The sequence below is a fragment of the Heliangelus exortis genome, chromosome 8 (assembly GCF_036169615.1).
Source record: "Heliangelus exortis chromosome 8, bHelExo1.hap1, whole genome shotgun sequence".
Classification (NCBI taxonomy): domain Eukaryota; kingdom Metazoa; phylum Chordata; class Aves; order Apodiformes; family Trochilidae; genus Heliangelus; species Heliangelus exortis.
The window spans coordinates 14297632-14314739 of NC_092429.1; the positions used below are offsets into that span (position 1 = coordinate 14297632).

Genomic DNA, 17108 nt, shown 5'->3' on the forward strand with positions numbered 1-17108 from the left:
GGTCCTGAAGCATGTACCAGAGAGAGGAATGAGACAGCATCCAGCAGGAGAAAAAACTCAAAAATTGGCTCACCAAGGCAACAGAGGGAAAGGCTGCCTCAGCACAAAAATCCCTGAAAGGAATTTTTCCTTTGCCTCACTGACTGATATGGAAGTGCTTTCTGATACACATACAGCTTTTACTGAAGAAGATGAGTAAAACATAAACTCTAAAACTCAGATTAAGCTGCAGTAGAAGCTTTAGAGTTAATTAAATCAATGAATATTTGAAAAATCTCATGCATTTGCAGACATGCATTTTCAGGTTTCATTATGTTTTTACAGACTCTAGGGAGTAGAAAACTGGGAAATTCCCATGTTTACAATTTATACTTACAAAGCTCAGAATCCCTTTGTTAAAGTTATTAACTACTCATCTCTGGACATAATGTTAACAATTACTATACACAATAATGTAAATATTTTAATATTACTTTTCATACTGTTCTTATTTGGACTTCATATAACTTAAGCAAGAAGACACTCAACAGCTTAACAGTGCAGGCTGCTCTCCTTGGCACCAGATTGCTGAGCTGTGCTTCAGTAAGAAACAATGTGAACTCTCAGGTTCTCTATGTATTTTAAATAAAATGAAACAATTCAAGTGCCAATGAAGTGCTACAAGATAGATTTGAAATGCATTTTCTTGTGGCTGCAGTCTAAAAAGTCTGTAAAGATCTCTTAAATATTCCTTAAAAGAAAGCACTGTCTCTTATTGTTCTTTTCCAGACAAGAAATACAGTTGCTGACTAACTTGTAAGACAGCAGCATTGTAAAGTAATCTTGATAATGTACCAGTGATATTGCCCCAATAGATAAATGGTTATCAAAACATTACATATGTACTTGTCTGCTGAGAGACCATTATTTAGAGTTCAGTGACCCAAAAAAAAGGACACACACACGATTAGGTTAGGTTGTGTTACTACAACATCAGTAATTTTATCAGGAAGGCACATCTTGAAGAGTGTTGGCAAAACCAGGGTTGCATGAGGGGCCCCAAAAGTACAAGCAAACGATGATAGCAGGGCCTTGAAAATCAAGAGGCTCTGAGCTATACACTGACAGTGGCCAAGCAGTGTGCACTGCAGGGATGCAGCCTGGTGAAGTAGGTAACAGTGGGTTTAGGAATAAAATAGAACACAGAGTAGGAAATGTAGAACAAACCACTTATGATTAAACTTGGAGAAAATGTAAAATTGCTGGCCAGTGAACCAACAGTCAGTAAGTACAGGGTGGCAGCAAATTAATACAAATGACTCTCAGTGGAGCTAAGAGCTAAGAAACTGTCACCATCAACAGTGTGTTTCTTCCTGGTGAAGAACACAAGACACTGACGACTTGCTATTAGCACCTACCCATCTTTTTTTTTGAGAAGCAGACCTCTCCCACTCCTTGCTGGCCTTTGGATCTCCAGGGGCACAGGCAGAGTAAGTGTAACTAAGAAAGGAGTAGATACCAAGAAGTTTGGATCTGTGAGCTTTAACTACTTTATTAGCACTAACCGGATACTTTGGCCAAAAATGTCCAAAGTCTTTTTACCTGGACAGATAACAGTGTTTTTAATTGGTATTGCTAGCATAGTTACACTAAATAATAAATCTATGGTTCTGCATATAAGGTGACTTTCTCTCATCTGAAGGGGCCTTAGGTACCCTGCACCTGAAACAGTCATTAAACTGTGATATTTTTCTCTAAGGATCACAATTTTGTGATCCAAACAGGATATAACGGGGCTGAATAAGGCTGGAGTTCACCCAAGAATTTGACCTGTATGATTTTCCTATGTAAATAAAATAACCTATCTTGGAAGTTTTGGTCAAAAAGAGTAAAACTGGATTTTATGGGAACAGAAAGGAAATATAGGTAGTTGTTGCTGCTCAGACTGGATGGAGGTTGCTGGGAGTGCACAAATGCTTGCCAGAAACACTTGGTGCCACAAGATGGCAATCATGCATTTCCCACAGCCCTCATTTCAGTAGAAGGTTCCGGAAGTTCAATAGCATCAAGGAGCAAGAGAGCCACATCTCATCAGGGCAATATAAGCAAAAGTCATCTCAGGAAAGCAGAGTCATTATAATGTTGCACAATTTATTTCTTATAATAGTTTATTAAGCTATCTTTATAACAGAAAAGCTATGTGAGCTATGGAAACATGAAACTCAATTTACCATCCAAATCCTACTTTGGCAGTTTTCCCATAACACTGGGAACATTTCAGGGCCTTGTGATTAGTACTTGTTACCACTGTTAGAAAGAATGATTCACTCTGCTAAGGGGGGGTTGGCAAGAGGGAAATGGTGGAAAAAGATAAGAGTAGAAAGCTGGGAAAGAAGCCAGAACTTTTTTAGGAAAAGAAAATAATTATATATAGATATACATACACACACTCTGTATAGATGTTATATAAAGTGTGTACATATACACTGTATATGTGATCTTTACAAGACTACACACAGCATCCATACAGTGTGTGTGGGTAATCATCCTGTGTGCTTGTTCTGAGACTGCTGCAAAAAACACAGGCATGTACAGTAAAAATCTGAGGATGAGTACTCAAGCTGAATTACTAAGTTTCAAATTCTGAAATTTCTGTTAGTTTAGTTCAGTATCTGGCAAATGTCTGTACCAGCAAAGGCAGAAAATGAAATAATTAAGAGTACTGTATTTTAAAATAATAATTAGCAGGTACACAACTCTGAGTCGTGAAGTATTCTCCAGCAACCCAAAATGCCAGAGCTGCAATTACCACTTTATGAGATCCTTCTCTCACAAACAAAGAGTCTGGGCTAGTATGATCCTCCTCTGGGATCCATTATCAGAAATGGTGAATCAAACCCCCTAAGATCTCCATGTAAACATCCAAGAAGGTAAACGGGGTGTCCTTCAGAAGGGATTCATTAGACCAGTTGATTCATCATCTCTCATAGAAGAGGTTTGTCACCATTTGCTACAAGGCTGGATGAAACACATACACAGATCACCTTCAGCCTGTGCTTTAAGACATGGACAGACTTCTATGCCAGCTACAGGTAACCTAGAGATGGTAATCTGCAAGCAAGGAGCAAACTCAAAGGGATAGTAAGCTTTGCTCAACAAAGACAATGTCAGAGTAGTACTAAGTTCATGTCATGTGCTGCTTTTGGCTGGAACATCAAAGCCAGCAAATACGCCTATGTCTAAATAGCAACAGTGAAGGAATTGATATTTTTTTCTAATTAAAATTATACTGAACCCCTGAGAGAAATAAGCATGACAAAACAACTGTTGACAGTATTAAGTCTGAAAACAAGGTTATAATTCAGAAAATTAATTGTGTACATACTGCTCATCAGTAGCCAAATCATATTCATTGGCTTTATTTGATTTATTGGCAGTAGAAAGATTTTTAATGCATTTTGCTGTTCTCCTCCAGCTCTACAGCTTCCCAACAAGTTAGCATAATGAAAAAACATAATCTGAAAAAAAAGGCAATTTAATTAAATGTATATGTTATTAACAATGTAACTAAAGAGACACAGTAGATAAATCTCAAGTATTCCTGGTTGAAAATGTGTTCAAGCACAACTTGATCTTAACTGTACCAGGAACCTGTCAGAAGAGAAATGCTTCTTTCACATCAATTGTTTGACAGCATTTCATGTGTACTGGATTAGTTTCCTGTTTATGTGGATGCTTTTAAAAGCTACAGGAGAGGGAATAGACACATACCCCAAAAAGGTTAAAAGCATACATCCACAAAAATTGCCAGAGCCATATACGGAGCCATACACGTGAAGAAAATCCATGTAACACCCAATTGCTATAAAAGAGATCCATCAGCTACAATAACAACTGAATTAATATCACATATCTCATTAAAACTTTAAAAAAACCATCTGAAATGCAATATTGCTCCAGGAAGACAATTACTTTTACCTGAGTCTCTAAAAATCTCTGCAGGGCAGTGCTTCCATATGGATGCTGCAGAAAACAACACCATCTATAAACTCAACAACAATACTTCCTGCAATGCACAGATTTTCTTGAAGTTTTCTTATATAGATACGGATTTAGCTGAGGATGAGTTAACTTTACACTTTAAGAGGTTTACCTCTAGGAGCCATGGCTTTAGTTTTCTGTCCAGCAGAATATCAAATCCCAGGACTTCAAAGCAGACACTGTCACTTCCTGGTGCTTGCCCTGGTCTGCACATGCGATAAGCATGAAGAACATGTGGCTCTGCAACTATGAGAGTCTTCACTACTAACTCCTGTAGGGATTTTTTTCAGAAAAATTAATCAGGAGAGAATTCACCAGTATATACCGAATCAATGCTTTTCATACTTCAACCTTATAAATGTCACTAAAGTACTACCAAAAATTTAAAATACAAAAAAAAATGCTCTATAATAAATAAAATGTTCTTACAGAGTAACAGGTATACTTTTTAATATAACTCTAAAGTATATTGTTATACTTTCCACAGTACATATGTACTTTTAGGTATTTAATAACTTAAATACTAAAGACATGTTGTGAACAAATTATAGTACAGCCAGCCTTCACCAATTTCATTTTGCAATATAATTTTCAATAAATATACTCAGAATCTTACGTACAGATGATGACTAAGCTCTAACAATCTTAGGCCTATAAAGATGCCTCTAATATAAGCACTGACTGGCACAGGTTTGAGGACAACACTGACTATAATTTGTAAATATTCACATGTAAAATTCACTTTATACTTGACAAAAGTCACCAAGAGTACAAGTGGAATTACTCCTTAGTACGGTATTACTTATGTCAATAGTTGTTTGAAAGTCCTTCAAAGCTTAACATTACATTTATAATCAAAGTCTGACTTCAGTCTTTAAAAAACATAATAATCATTTACAGTATGTCCTTTGTGGCATGCAATGATGGGAATTTGGATTAATAAAGTTTCAAAAATAATTCAAAATTCCAGTACAGTGGATGGCAAAGGCAAATCATTTTCTAAGGATAGGCATACACAAAATAAAGAAAAGTATATCAATTTTGTCTTACTGAAATGTCACTCCAGAACTTGGAGACATCAAGATTGTTTGTTTCTAGAAACTCAGTAAACCATTTTATGGAGCGTTTGCTTCCTTTGTCTTCTGTTTCATCCCGCTCGAAGTGCTCGTTATGCTTATTGACAGAGTAGTTAGTCAGATGCATGTACAACTGACTCTAAAAAAAGGGAGAAAAGAAATTCAAAACCCTTTAAGTACCTCTCGAGAATGGTTGATTCAATATCATTAAAAGAAAAAATGTGTAAAATCAGTATTCAGATACTCAAACATACAAATACACTATGTGCAGATTTAGTGTTCCTGATTCTTGGAGATTCCATCTACTGAATGTTCTATCTTTCTTATATAAAAAAAAACTCACTCCACCCAGTTGCAGTCAACTGATCTCCCACTCAGCATCTGGTTAGGCAATATATATTTACCACTTTTACACATCTGTATGTATACAACTATCTGAAAAAGCAAAGAGCAATTATAACTTTCAGAATTATTACACTCCACGAAACAACAACGATGCTGTTTGAAGTGCTACTACAAATGTGCTAAAAAAAGTCTGACCTCTGCTTCACAGACAATCCCACATTTCAGTTTTAACTGTAGCTTATTTATGAAGTGTTCTCAAAAAAAAAAAAATTTCCTTGCCAAGGTCAATTTATAAATCATGAGTTTACATTATCCCCTAGTATAGACACAAGTTCAGCTTTCTGCACTACCACAGTGACTGTCCTCATCACAGTGACAGCTCTTTGTCACCTTTGAATCCTTAGTTGAATGTAGTTGAAGTTCTAAGCTGCTCATAAGCTTTCTGTTCCAACTCCTTTTTAATAAGACAACCAACAGATAAGAGAAGCCTTCTGCTGTCATTTATCTCACAGCACTTAGTTATGTTTAAAACAAACAACTTCAAGAAATAAAGAAAACCAACAAAACTGCAGGCTAGTTAACAATATACTGTATTAGCACTACAAAAAAGTAATTTCTTCCATTACTTCCAATTACATCTCAGAATCATTCTGAAACCAACTGGGTCTGAGTCATTACAAATGCCATCTTTCCATGAAATTCAAGGTATTTCAGACAAAAGCAATTATTTTTCAGAATACAAAAAAATGAAAAGTGTTTTTAGAACACTTGTTAACAAATCAGCTGAACTAATCTTTAGTCTGAAGTTATCTGGAACAATGTCATCTGAAGAACAATGTCATTAGTGATAAACCAGGCTATTTCATACAATAGCAAGCTACAACATGAACATTTGAACAACTGCCTGTTCTGTTTATCCACTCAAAACATATTTCAGTGCTGCTAATGCTGAGATTAGTAACAATAAAAAATATTAAAAGCAAACTATTCCAAATACAAGACTAGAGCTCTTCCAAACATAGTTTTACTGGGCTCCAAATTATACCTGCGTTCTTCAAAGGAGCACTAAGAGACAGTCACAATTTTACATGACTAGTAAGGAAAAAGGCTCTCTGTGTGTTGTCTGTTGCATTATTACACTGAAGCACCTCTAAAAGTATATGGTATGGAAAAGAAAAGATAGAGTGGCAGCAGAGTACAGACTGAGGTGTAAGAAACTCAGATCTACTGATGCCTCCCAATGCTTCATATCTCCTTCTTCCTTAACAGACATCTGCACTTTGGTCAGTGCCAGAAAAGAGGGGTGACACCTCTAAACAGGTGAAGATGTTATAAAGTGAACATGATAATAAAGGTGTCCCAAAACTTCAGCATGTCCCTTACCATTTCTTGGTTCTTAGCAGTGTGTATAGGCAGCCTTGCTGTACCAACCTGAAGATGTCAAAAACATAATCCTTTCCCTGCTGAAGCAGTCACTGACAAACAGCACCAGCAGCACATTCCCTCATGTTTGGGGACTGCAGTGACCTGGTCTTTATATCCCTGTTTTTCTGTTTTCTGCATAGGCTCCAAACACAATGGCTGAAACACTGCAAGATCCTCAGAAGAAGCTCTACACTTCAGGGATGTTGAACTATGACCTAGCAGGAGATAAACCTTATCCTCCCCTCTACTCCACCCCAAACTGACTCTCAGATAAATATAGAATGTTCTTTAAGTGACCTTCTTTAATTGGTTTTTTTGGGGGTTGAATGTCAATACTTGAAATATTGTGGTTTCTTTCAGGAAAAACTTAAACTTTTCAGCATACATGCATGCAAACTCATATAGAAGTTTTACACATAAGCAATAATATGGCTATACTTGTGATTTTGATAGAAGAGCATGAGTTAAATATATTTCCTTTTAATTTTTTCTCTTCAGCGACAATACAAAAATTCAGCCAGATGAATACAAAAATTAAATCTCATGTCATAATTTTACCTTCTCCAAACACTGCACAGGTAAAATTCTCCATCTATAAGCAATAAATTGGAGTGAACTCTCACTTACCAAATTTGAGTCACTGGGGGGATGATACTTTTCCGTGCCCATCCTCACAAGTCCATCATGATATAAAAATACCTTCAATGGATCACAGGAGGTTACAAGAATATAGACACGTAAATCAAACTTGTAGCCTTCCATAAGGAATGGTTTGTCAAGATATTCCTGAACAATCAAGTGATCCTGAGCTTGTAACTTTTCTCCATTTCTTATTAAAGAGATCCTGGTAAAAACAAAACAAAATTTATTTTAAAAACATGAAAGTCGGACATTCTTTGAAATATATTTTCATGGTCACCCAGCTAGGCAGTCAGGCTAAAGTTTACCTGAGATAGAGACTTACAGATCTGATTTGTAAGGTAGAGAAAATGTGTCATTCACTTACATGCCTTTTGGTTTCCTGTCCTTTATGGTGCTTCACTGGATGAAAAAAGGCACTGAGCCATTTCAAAATAACTTTCTGCCTCCTTTGACTCAACAATTTGTAATAATGGGTTCCCTCTACGCTTAGAAATTGTTTGGCAGAACGACCAACCTCCACCTTCTGTGATTATTCCTTCCCAAGCCTAAAATTAGGCTTCCAGTCTGTCTTTGTGACAACTTCTGCCCAAGGTACAACTTGGAAAGAACTTTCACTGCCAACAGAACCTGAGATGATGTTTCCAAGGCAAGACACTGATTGGTACAACTAAGAACAGCATAGAGTAATCTCAGTATTTCTGTATTCCAATTTCCCCACATCAGAATGAAAACTGCTTTACATAAAGACCCTTATTACACAGACTTTTAAATATCTCTAATAGCTCACATTTTTCAATCTATCATTATCAACACTGAATTCCCATAACTTTGTTGCCTTTATCTTACCCTCTATTATTTATGATACACTTCAGTGTTCTGGTGATGAATACTCTCAGTATACTGAAGTATTATCCAGGCATTTCTCTGAACTATGCTGCTACCTTTCCCTTCTGAGCTTATCTTTGCCCTTTTCAAGGCAACTTAAAAATAAGGAAACAGAAAAGTCTAAGGGCTTTACTTTTACAGTAACTCTGATACATTTTTAATTAAGAGCTTTACTATATATACTGTACTATCCAAATTGATATTATAAGCAAAAAAATTAAATATCTAAAAAACAAGAACAAAGTTAAGAATGAAATTACAAAATTTTAGTTGTGGTTTTTACTGTCACAGACAAAGCTATTAACTCAACTGCAGGGAGTGTCCCAACTCTGGCATCAGTGTCACTTCCTTCCAAGAGTCTTCCTCGAGCTGCATCCCCAACACTGCATCCTCTGCTTCTCCTACACCTCATTGCTGCCACTCTTAAATTTGTGTCTCCCTGACTGGCTGCAGTGTTGGTACTCAACAAGGTGCTTTAGTGGGCTTCAGAGCTGTGTAAGATCTTGACCTTCCACATATGACACCTCTGAAGTGTCACCACCACCACCAAACCCCTGCCTTTTATGCCCAATACAATCTCACGCTGTAAGCCTAACAGATTAATAAATATATTTGACAAATTTGTAATAAAGATGATCCTGTTCTTAAGAATTATTTGACCCTCATCAGAAAATGTATTCTCTAATTAGATCACATTCAGAACATTAAAGCACCACTTCCATTTAACTTTTTATTTTAGCTGTTTCTGCTTGTCCAATACTTGAACTTTCTTCTGTTGTCTTCTCTTGACATGTAACTTTCACTACTAACTTGTTACTAATAAACAGCTTCTGTTAATATTGTGAATAGCACTGGATTTTGCCATTAACAGGTAAGAAGGCTGAAGTTAACATGCAACTTACCCATGTCCCATTGCACCATTAGCTGGTTTGACTATGAAAGTTTTCTGTCTACGTTTCTTCTTCAGTTCTTTTACATAGTTCTGAAACTGTGTGTATTCTGCTGGGAAGATCCATGTTCGAGGAATAAAACTATACTCCTGAGGCTGACTCCTGATCATTCTGCAAAAAAGTGTGACTCAGTTAAAATCTTTTAACTACTTCAATGTATCAAAGATGTATCCTCAGGATTACATGTTAAAAATATTTGACAAGGAAACTTTTTTAGCAAAATGCTGTAATATGACAGCAAACTTCTGCAGTTGTTCAAGAATAAAGAGTTCTGTAACATTCATATGCATACGTTAGGAACAACAAAAGAAAACTATCCTGCATTTTTGCCTATTATTTTATCATATTCGTTATGCTAATGGCATTCATCTTATTTCTTGGCATCCATCTTGCTCCTGTTACAGCTTTTGTTCAGTCGCTCAGATGGTTTAATGCTATTCCTATTCTTAGAAATATTGAGCTTATTATTAAGCTTACAATAGACCATGTGATTGTAGGTCGTTTCCTATCCAATAGATTCCTGGATTCTTAGATTTCTATTTGATTTTTTTTTTCCTTAGTAGGGGTGAGCATATTTGGCAAGTTTCGTAACACTATGTATTGGGGGATGTTTGGGATGAAGTTTGAGTTTCTTCATGGATGCAAGAAATATTAATAACAAGGACTGAATTCAAAATTAGAATTGAAATTTAAGAAGAGTTTTTGTTTCTTTCTAGTCTTTTGAAGTAATTTAAATACTAAGTAATCATAGTAAATACATTTTGACTCAGGTCAAGCAACCGATCATGAGCTTCCAATCCAGGGCAAAACACAGAAGGTTGGATTCATGTTTGTATGTTGGTACTAGCATGTTGTGAGCACTTTATTTAGTCAAAATAAAGCAACACAAAGGGGGGGGGGGGGAAGAACTAGGAAAAAATAAAGTTAAGACATCATAGGGAGCAATCTCTGAAACTGAATCTGATTAAAGGATGCAGCAAGGTCCTGATCTGCCAGATTTAAGAGCTGTGGCACCTGAGCTGGTGAGCATGTATCATTTTACGGTTCTGTTGTCTAAATGCAGTAAAGACAAAGAGAAGAAGAAAAATGGTAGAGAATGAAGTTAGTAGATGTTTCCATCAATCAAAACTGTGTATCTGGCACATAGAAAGCATACAGCCACACCAGATGCACTGTGGGCTTGTACATATGGGTTAGTTTTAAACAAAGTAGGTTTACTACTGGCTTAACACTCAAGTTAGGGAAGCAATGAGGACTTGTTGGTACTATGCAGACTGGTGTGCCATAGCTCCCAGCAGAATTAACTTTGTCTTTGCTGAGTTAAATACCAGTGTAACCAGATTGTTTCAGGTACTCACAATGCCTGAAACTCCCTACATAACCCCATATGAAGTCAGTTTGGGTAACTCAAAGCTACTCTGTAACATCGGGCAGACATATGTAAAATGCAAATATGCACTGACCAACAGAAAGTGAATGGTTGTTTAAAAAGAGATTAAACAGGAAGCTCCCCAACTTTTATTATTTTTTTTTAATGGCACTGTAATTTAATTTTAATATTTTTTAACTAAATATGGGTTTAGCTATACCACTTTTGTAATGGAAACTAACAGCATCAAGATAAAAACCAGAAAATACCATTAAATTTTACATTTCTACTGAGTCTACATAATTCTCCTGATGCAGCATGAGACACTTTTCCTTTAAGTTGCTCAAATACAAATGGAAAAAACAAAGCTGCCATCCACATCTGTAGGGCTAGGCCTGTAGCCAAGCCCTAGGGGTATAATAGATACCCTGTTTAGCCAGCTACCCAGCAAACACTGCAGAAACCACAATAGCTAAAGTAGTCTTGAAATACTGCACTAGGTTCAGTGCTTCTGCAGCTTCATTGTAACTACTATTTTTACAAATCTAGTTTGATAAAAGCCACGAAATATTCACAAAAGTTTTTTAAAAATGTAACTAGATATTACAAGTCATTATTAATGCATAAACTAATCTCCATCAGCTCTGTGTTTACAAATGTTGTTACCTTGCTAACTGAATAGCTTATTTAGACAGAAATTATCCCATTTTTAGGCACAAAGCAAATTCTGTATTAGTTTCCAAGTTATATATTGTGCATAACCTGAAGTGTTACATGATAAAGACTGACAGGTTTCATACTACCTAGTCAATGAATAGAGCTTCATCATATTCTAGATACATCAATATTCTTTTGTGACTGCAAGTACCTAAGTTCTTCATGCCTTTTTCTATCTTATGCAAACTGCATAGACTACAAACACTTTGTAACATGAAGCAGAATACTTCACCACTGTTTACAAGTTCTGGTCAACAAAAAAAAGAATTCTGCTCTGTTCTCTGTTCAGCTCCCTGGTCCTATTAAAAAATGGCTGAAGAACATCATCAAGTAGTGTGCAGAGTCAAGACCTATTCCATGACAATAGGACTATTTTTCAGCACATCTGCTATGCACTACTGTGGGTAACCACTTCTTTATTATGCTGCTCTACTCTTTAGCCTTTTCAGTCCTTATCAGGAGGTCTGAGAATTAAACAGCAAGTTATTGTTCTTCCGAGTGCTATTTTAGCTCAGCAGTGGGGCCAGACTGTGTTCTTGTTTGTTGGAGAGCTTTCTGTGCAGAAGAATCAAAGGTGTTAAACAAACCATAGGTTACTAAAGACATGACTTGTCAGTCTAATAAGGTATGTTTCACTTTCTAGGTTTCAAGACCTGATTTTTTTTAAGCTTGAAAGGGGATTAGTGGATAGGTATGGATGAAAACAATTCCTGGTCAATGATCAGTCTACAAACTTTATGAGCATGAACAACAAAGATGCTGCAAAACAGACCATCTCATACATGGGTCTGCTGACCTTTCCATTCATCCTATACACCTTCTACCCCACTTCCTGTATTAATTGTGTAACAACACTTGTCCTCTACATGAGATGTCACTAAAGAGACCACTTACAGAGATTAACATCTGGTTGGCCTTATAATGGTGCCTTGTTTTTCTTTTTTCTGTGTTCTGATTATTCCCCTTGAAAACAACACTTGTGTCTCCTTTTGTTCCCAGTTACATTCCTACATCTGTTCCATTCTGTTCCATTCTGTGTCCCTACACTTCTATGCTAGGTTTTCTTCTATTACACACAGTACATGTTACACTGCTCTCTTCCATACTTCTGCATGTGAAAATCACATTGTGCTGTAATCCAGAGTGACAGCATATTGGCTGTATTCCAGAAGTGCAATTCTTTCTGAAGACCACTTGCCTCTCACCCTGGCAGACTTTTGGTCAATTCCCAACATTTCATAAAATAGAAGGGTGAGATCACAATAACAGCAAAGGTAGAAATAAAAGAAAAAGCAGAGTCTAGAAGTCTTCCCTGTTTCTCATCAGTTATTTCATGAACTCTCAATGGTACAAAACTCTCAGCATTCTGAACAAGTTTGCATCAGGAATAGAAAAGACTGCATGCATCAGGAAAGCAACAGAACAGAATTAATGTCTCTGCATGTGCTGTCACTATGTCTTTACTTAAGAGTTTGTCTGGAAGCAACGCTGAGAAGTGCTTGTGTAGCATGTCTTGACACAGGGAGTTCTGGCCCACACCTAGGTCATGTAAACACCACAGCAATGCAGGCTATAGTTGCAACACAATAGTCATATACATTCTACATGCTATGTGTTGTAGTTACAAACCAGTAAAGGAAATGGAAAGGAAGGAGATATCACACTCATCAAATGAATATATGAACACAAACTGTTCTGGTAACAGGAAATTAAGTGTGGGGAACCCAGTAATTCTACTAGGGTAAAGAGACAAATAATAATATAATTAGACAACTGAGCCTCTCTGACTTATTTCTTATCTTAACAGTACCATATTTCACATTTTTTAAATTGGGTGTACACGAAAATATAGCCATTAATTATTTTAAAAAATAATATGCAACCCCACACTACTTATTTTTTTCTTTTCTACCATTACAGGATATATGCCTGAGTATATTATGTAATAAGTGTATTATAAAATAATGTAAGGCTATCCTACACTCTGCAATGTGTAGACAGAGAACTGAACCCATATAATTTTCTACAAAAATCAATTGGAGAGATAGAGTAGCCCACTCCCTATAATACAGATCCGGGACCAAAGTCCAAGTTATCAAGGAACTTTGGAAATTATTCTTGGTCTTCTCATAGCCTCTTAGTGAAAACAAACGAATCTTAGAAGCAACATTTCAGTATTGCACTGCGTTAAATACCAGGGCTGAAAGACTTCTTAGTATATTTATATAAAGATTACTTAGTCATGTTTCTTGCCAGAAAATCCTTTCGACAGATCTCTCCCATTCCTGGAAAATGGTTGATTCTCTGAGGAAGGAGAAAAAAAGGAAGATACTTGGTACGTTTTAGTTTTTCTGTCATACCTAATACAGTAATTTATAAAATTCAACTGCATGCCCAGGCAAACATGGTGTCACATACAAAATATTTAAGATAATCTCTTACATTATATGTATTCTTAGAAATACTGAAGATACTGCCAGTTGTATTCTCACCCAACAACATGACTATGCCCACTGACTTAATTTCAGACATTAGACTATCATATACTTATTCACAAAGCTACGTAGGAACAAAGAATACTATCACAAACTAATGGTAAAAAAAAGTTATTATTTGCTCATAGAAACTGTGGAGAGACATCTGCTTTTTAACTCACTGCTTAAAAGACAATGAGCAACTTAGAAATTATATTTTGCATCTTTTTTTAAACTCTGATCACTTGCAACACCCAATTACACAGTGATATGAACAAATAAATCTAGAATACACAACAGAACTTTAAAATATGTAGTGGTATAGCCTTACTGCTATCTGGTTGGTGGTGTTTTGTCCCGTTTTTTTTTCCTCTCCATACAAATATAACTGATGAAAAAGTAACATTACTGAACACTTTGAAGCAAAGCAGTTTACTGAAGCATGTCAGAAATTCTAATTACAACTCTACCTGATAGTTCTGAAGTTCAGCAATCTTTTCCTGCTGCACAGCAGAATCACTCCATATAAGATTAGCAGTTTCATCTTCATCACGCGTCTTCACAAATCCCATTTCTTGTATAACTACACGTACTACAGAGAAACCACATACTTAAGGAATACTTTTAATTTCTAAAATCAATTAATTTTCTAAATAAAAAAAAATCCAGTAAGATTTGAAACATTTCCCATACTCAACCCCTCATCCCCAGCAGACAAGAATGCCTCCTTAGTCAATGTACAATAGTTGCAAAAGCAAACACATGCATTTTTAAATATAAAATCCAGAACTGATTATGTGCCAGGCATAACTCAGGTTCTAGGAGACAAGATTTTTCTGAAGTAGTCCCAAGCATCAAAATACAAATCAAAAGTAGATTTTGTTGAGAAACCTCTGTATAATAATCAGAGTATTTAACAAAAAATTTACACTGTTGATCTTGCAAGGCTTTAAGTAAACTTACACACATAAGTAATTCATAATCAAGAAGGCTGTGGAAAAACCTTCTAATTAAGTTTTTATTTCAAGGCCTTTCTCTGAGCAACAAATAGAGAGTAATAAATGCAGTGTTCAAAGGTATCCACACAATGTTACAAAAAAAGCACAATGGCACCTTAAAAAAGAAAATCCTTTGGAAATGTCTCACTGCCAGCTTGATACAAAAGTCCATTAATTCACCCCAGTATTTAGTAATTCAATTCCATAAATGCCTATTAAGATGAAAACAAAATACGTAGCTTCCTACCAATTTCATATTTTGTGCCAGCAACATTTGCAGTTATGACTCCATTTTTCTTCTTCTTTCTAGCTTTTCTTTTAATTGTGCTTTGGTAGGGTAATTCCGAACTCAAAGTCAGAGAAGCAGTCCCATGGTTATCTTTAAAAAATAATGTTGTAACAATCAACATTTTTATATCTCCAGTAATATAAACAAATTAACTAAAACTGCAAACATTAACTCTGTTGCAACTTAGAGGAACAAGCCTACTGAATAATTAAATAATTAAAAATCTAAGACTAGCATACCTCCTTCATTAGGCAAGGATGGCATTATAACCTAAGATAAGTGCAGAAGCAGAGCCCAAATTCTGTTCCAAGTTCTAAGAAAAGCTGAATTCTTTAAAGCTCCAGTCATATCATTTCATTCTCTGGCTGTAGCAAATATTAGTTCTGGAGCTGATAGGTATCTGTGTCAAAAAAAGATAAGAGGTAATTGTATTATAAAGAAATCCTGGAGGGAAAAAAACCAAACAAAACAATAAAAAAAACAAAAAACCAAATATGGAAATGCTTTTAAAGACAAGTCAAAAGTAAAGCTTATTTTAAAAGATTGATCAAGTTATTGTAAATACAATACATTATTCATTACACTTTAATTGTTTTGTTTCTGGTGAAAATAATTTTGCAGTATTAATTTTTAATGAGATCATATTAACCCATTTTCTTTTTTTTATTTTTGTATGGGAGATTTGGGGCATAAAAATTAATAACACTGAATTCAATCAGTACTGCAACCTTTTATCTCTACTAAACTCACTGAATTTATAGACATTTTAAATGATATTTTAATTAATAATTTTAAATCAGACACACAGTATTTCGTGATTTTAGGTACCAAATGGAAAATAACTGAAATCACCTCAATAATCTTTCTCCACTTTTCATTTTTCAGCATTTTTTCAGCTGTCCAATAATCATTTGGTAACAGAGGACTGTCCTGGCAACTCCACGACAGAACAGACATAATTCCAAAGTCACTTTGGGCTGGCAAGTATCCAAACTGTCATATTCTATGACGAGTAATTATGTGCATAAAATACTACTTTTCTACACCAATGCAACATCTCAGGTGTTCTTCCTCTATAAATATACTACCACAAGTGAAAATCCCACTTATTAAGAAGTCTTTTAGGTCCTGCTTAAGCATGTAAGAACAATGGGCTAAAACAGGGAGAAAGCTCAGGAATAAAATTAAACACACTGCTACATGACTTCAGGCATGCAGCACTGTTGGAACAAAGTCTCCATATAAACAAATGCTGTCTTTGACAGGATGCCTCAAAAAAATCTTTGAGTTTTCAAAACATACACAGTGTAAGTTACTGATTTTTAAATGCTTTCACTTCTCTTAATTACATCTGTGCCCACAGTTCCTTACACTAGCTTTAGATTAGTTTATATTGTCACCTGTGGTGACTGCAAAACTTATTTTAAACAGCTTTATATAGAGCACAAAGAATTTCTTCTGCTATAAATAGTAGAAAATCACAGTAAAGTCAAATTCAGGCATGACTTATGATGTGAAACACAATTAGGCCATAAGAGTAGACCAGATGTGCATTAGCAAAATTCCCAAAACATAACTTACAAATCCTCATTTTTTATTTGTCTGTCTCCCTGAGTGTGTACAGTCATGTCAGAGAGAGAAAAAGTGAGAGATACTCTCCTATTAGGGACAAGTCACCCTCTTGGTATGAAGTATAAAAGCAGTTACCTTGAGCTGCAAGGTCTTATTTCAAGACAGAAATTTACCCTTACCAGTCCATTAACATAAAAGGATAAAAAGAACAGATTATGGTTATTTTACGACTGTTACCAACCCTTCATGTCCATTTAATTAAGTGCCACATATTTACACTAAAATGAAACCCTGTTTATTTGTCTAGAAAGAACAAATGTTTTATACACAGATACAACGTTCAACA

At 35.6% G+C, this 17108-nt stretch overlaps 1 protein-coding gene across 5 annotated transcripts in view; it reads right to left on the reverse strand.

Moving 5' to 3' along the window:
• The window catches only part of TTLL7 (tubulin tyrosine ligase like 7), a 64986-nt gene that overhangs the window by 30231 nt on the left and 17647 nt on the right, over nucleotides 1–17108 (reverse strand). For 3 of the 5 annotated variants that reach the window (XR_011727087.1, XM_071750530.1, XM_071750529.1), the window contains exons 3-10: nucleotides 15430–15590; nucleotides 15149–15280; nucleotides 14374–14495; nucleotides 13666–13733; nucleotides 9296–9454; nucleotides 7494–7710; nucleotides 5071–5235; nucleotides 4133–4291 (exon numbers count right to left, since the gene is read on the reverse strand). Coding sequence is in view for 4 of the 5 variants with exons in the window: in XM_071750530.1 (XP_071606631.1) it covers nucleotides 4133–4291; nucleotides 5071–5235; nucleotides 7494–7710; nucleotides 9296–9454; nucleotides 13666–13733; nucleotides 14374–14495; nucleotides 15149–15280; nucleotides 15430–15454 (1047 nt within the window). In the remaining variant the exon portion in view is untranslated. Of the gene's footprint in view, nucleotides 1–4132; nucleotides 4292–5070; nucleotides 5236–7493; nucleotides 7711–9295; nucleotides 9455–13665; nucleotides 13734–14373; nucleotides 14496–15148; nucleotides 15281–15429; nucleotides 15591–17108 lie in introns of those variants that run through there. The other 2 variants (XM_071750531.1, XM_071750532.1) reach the window with 2 other exon arrangements.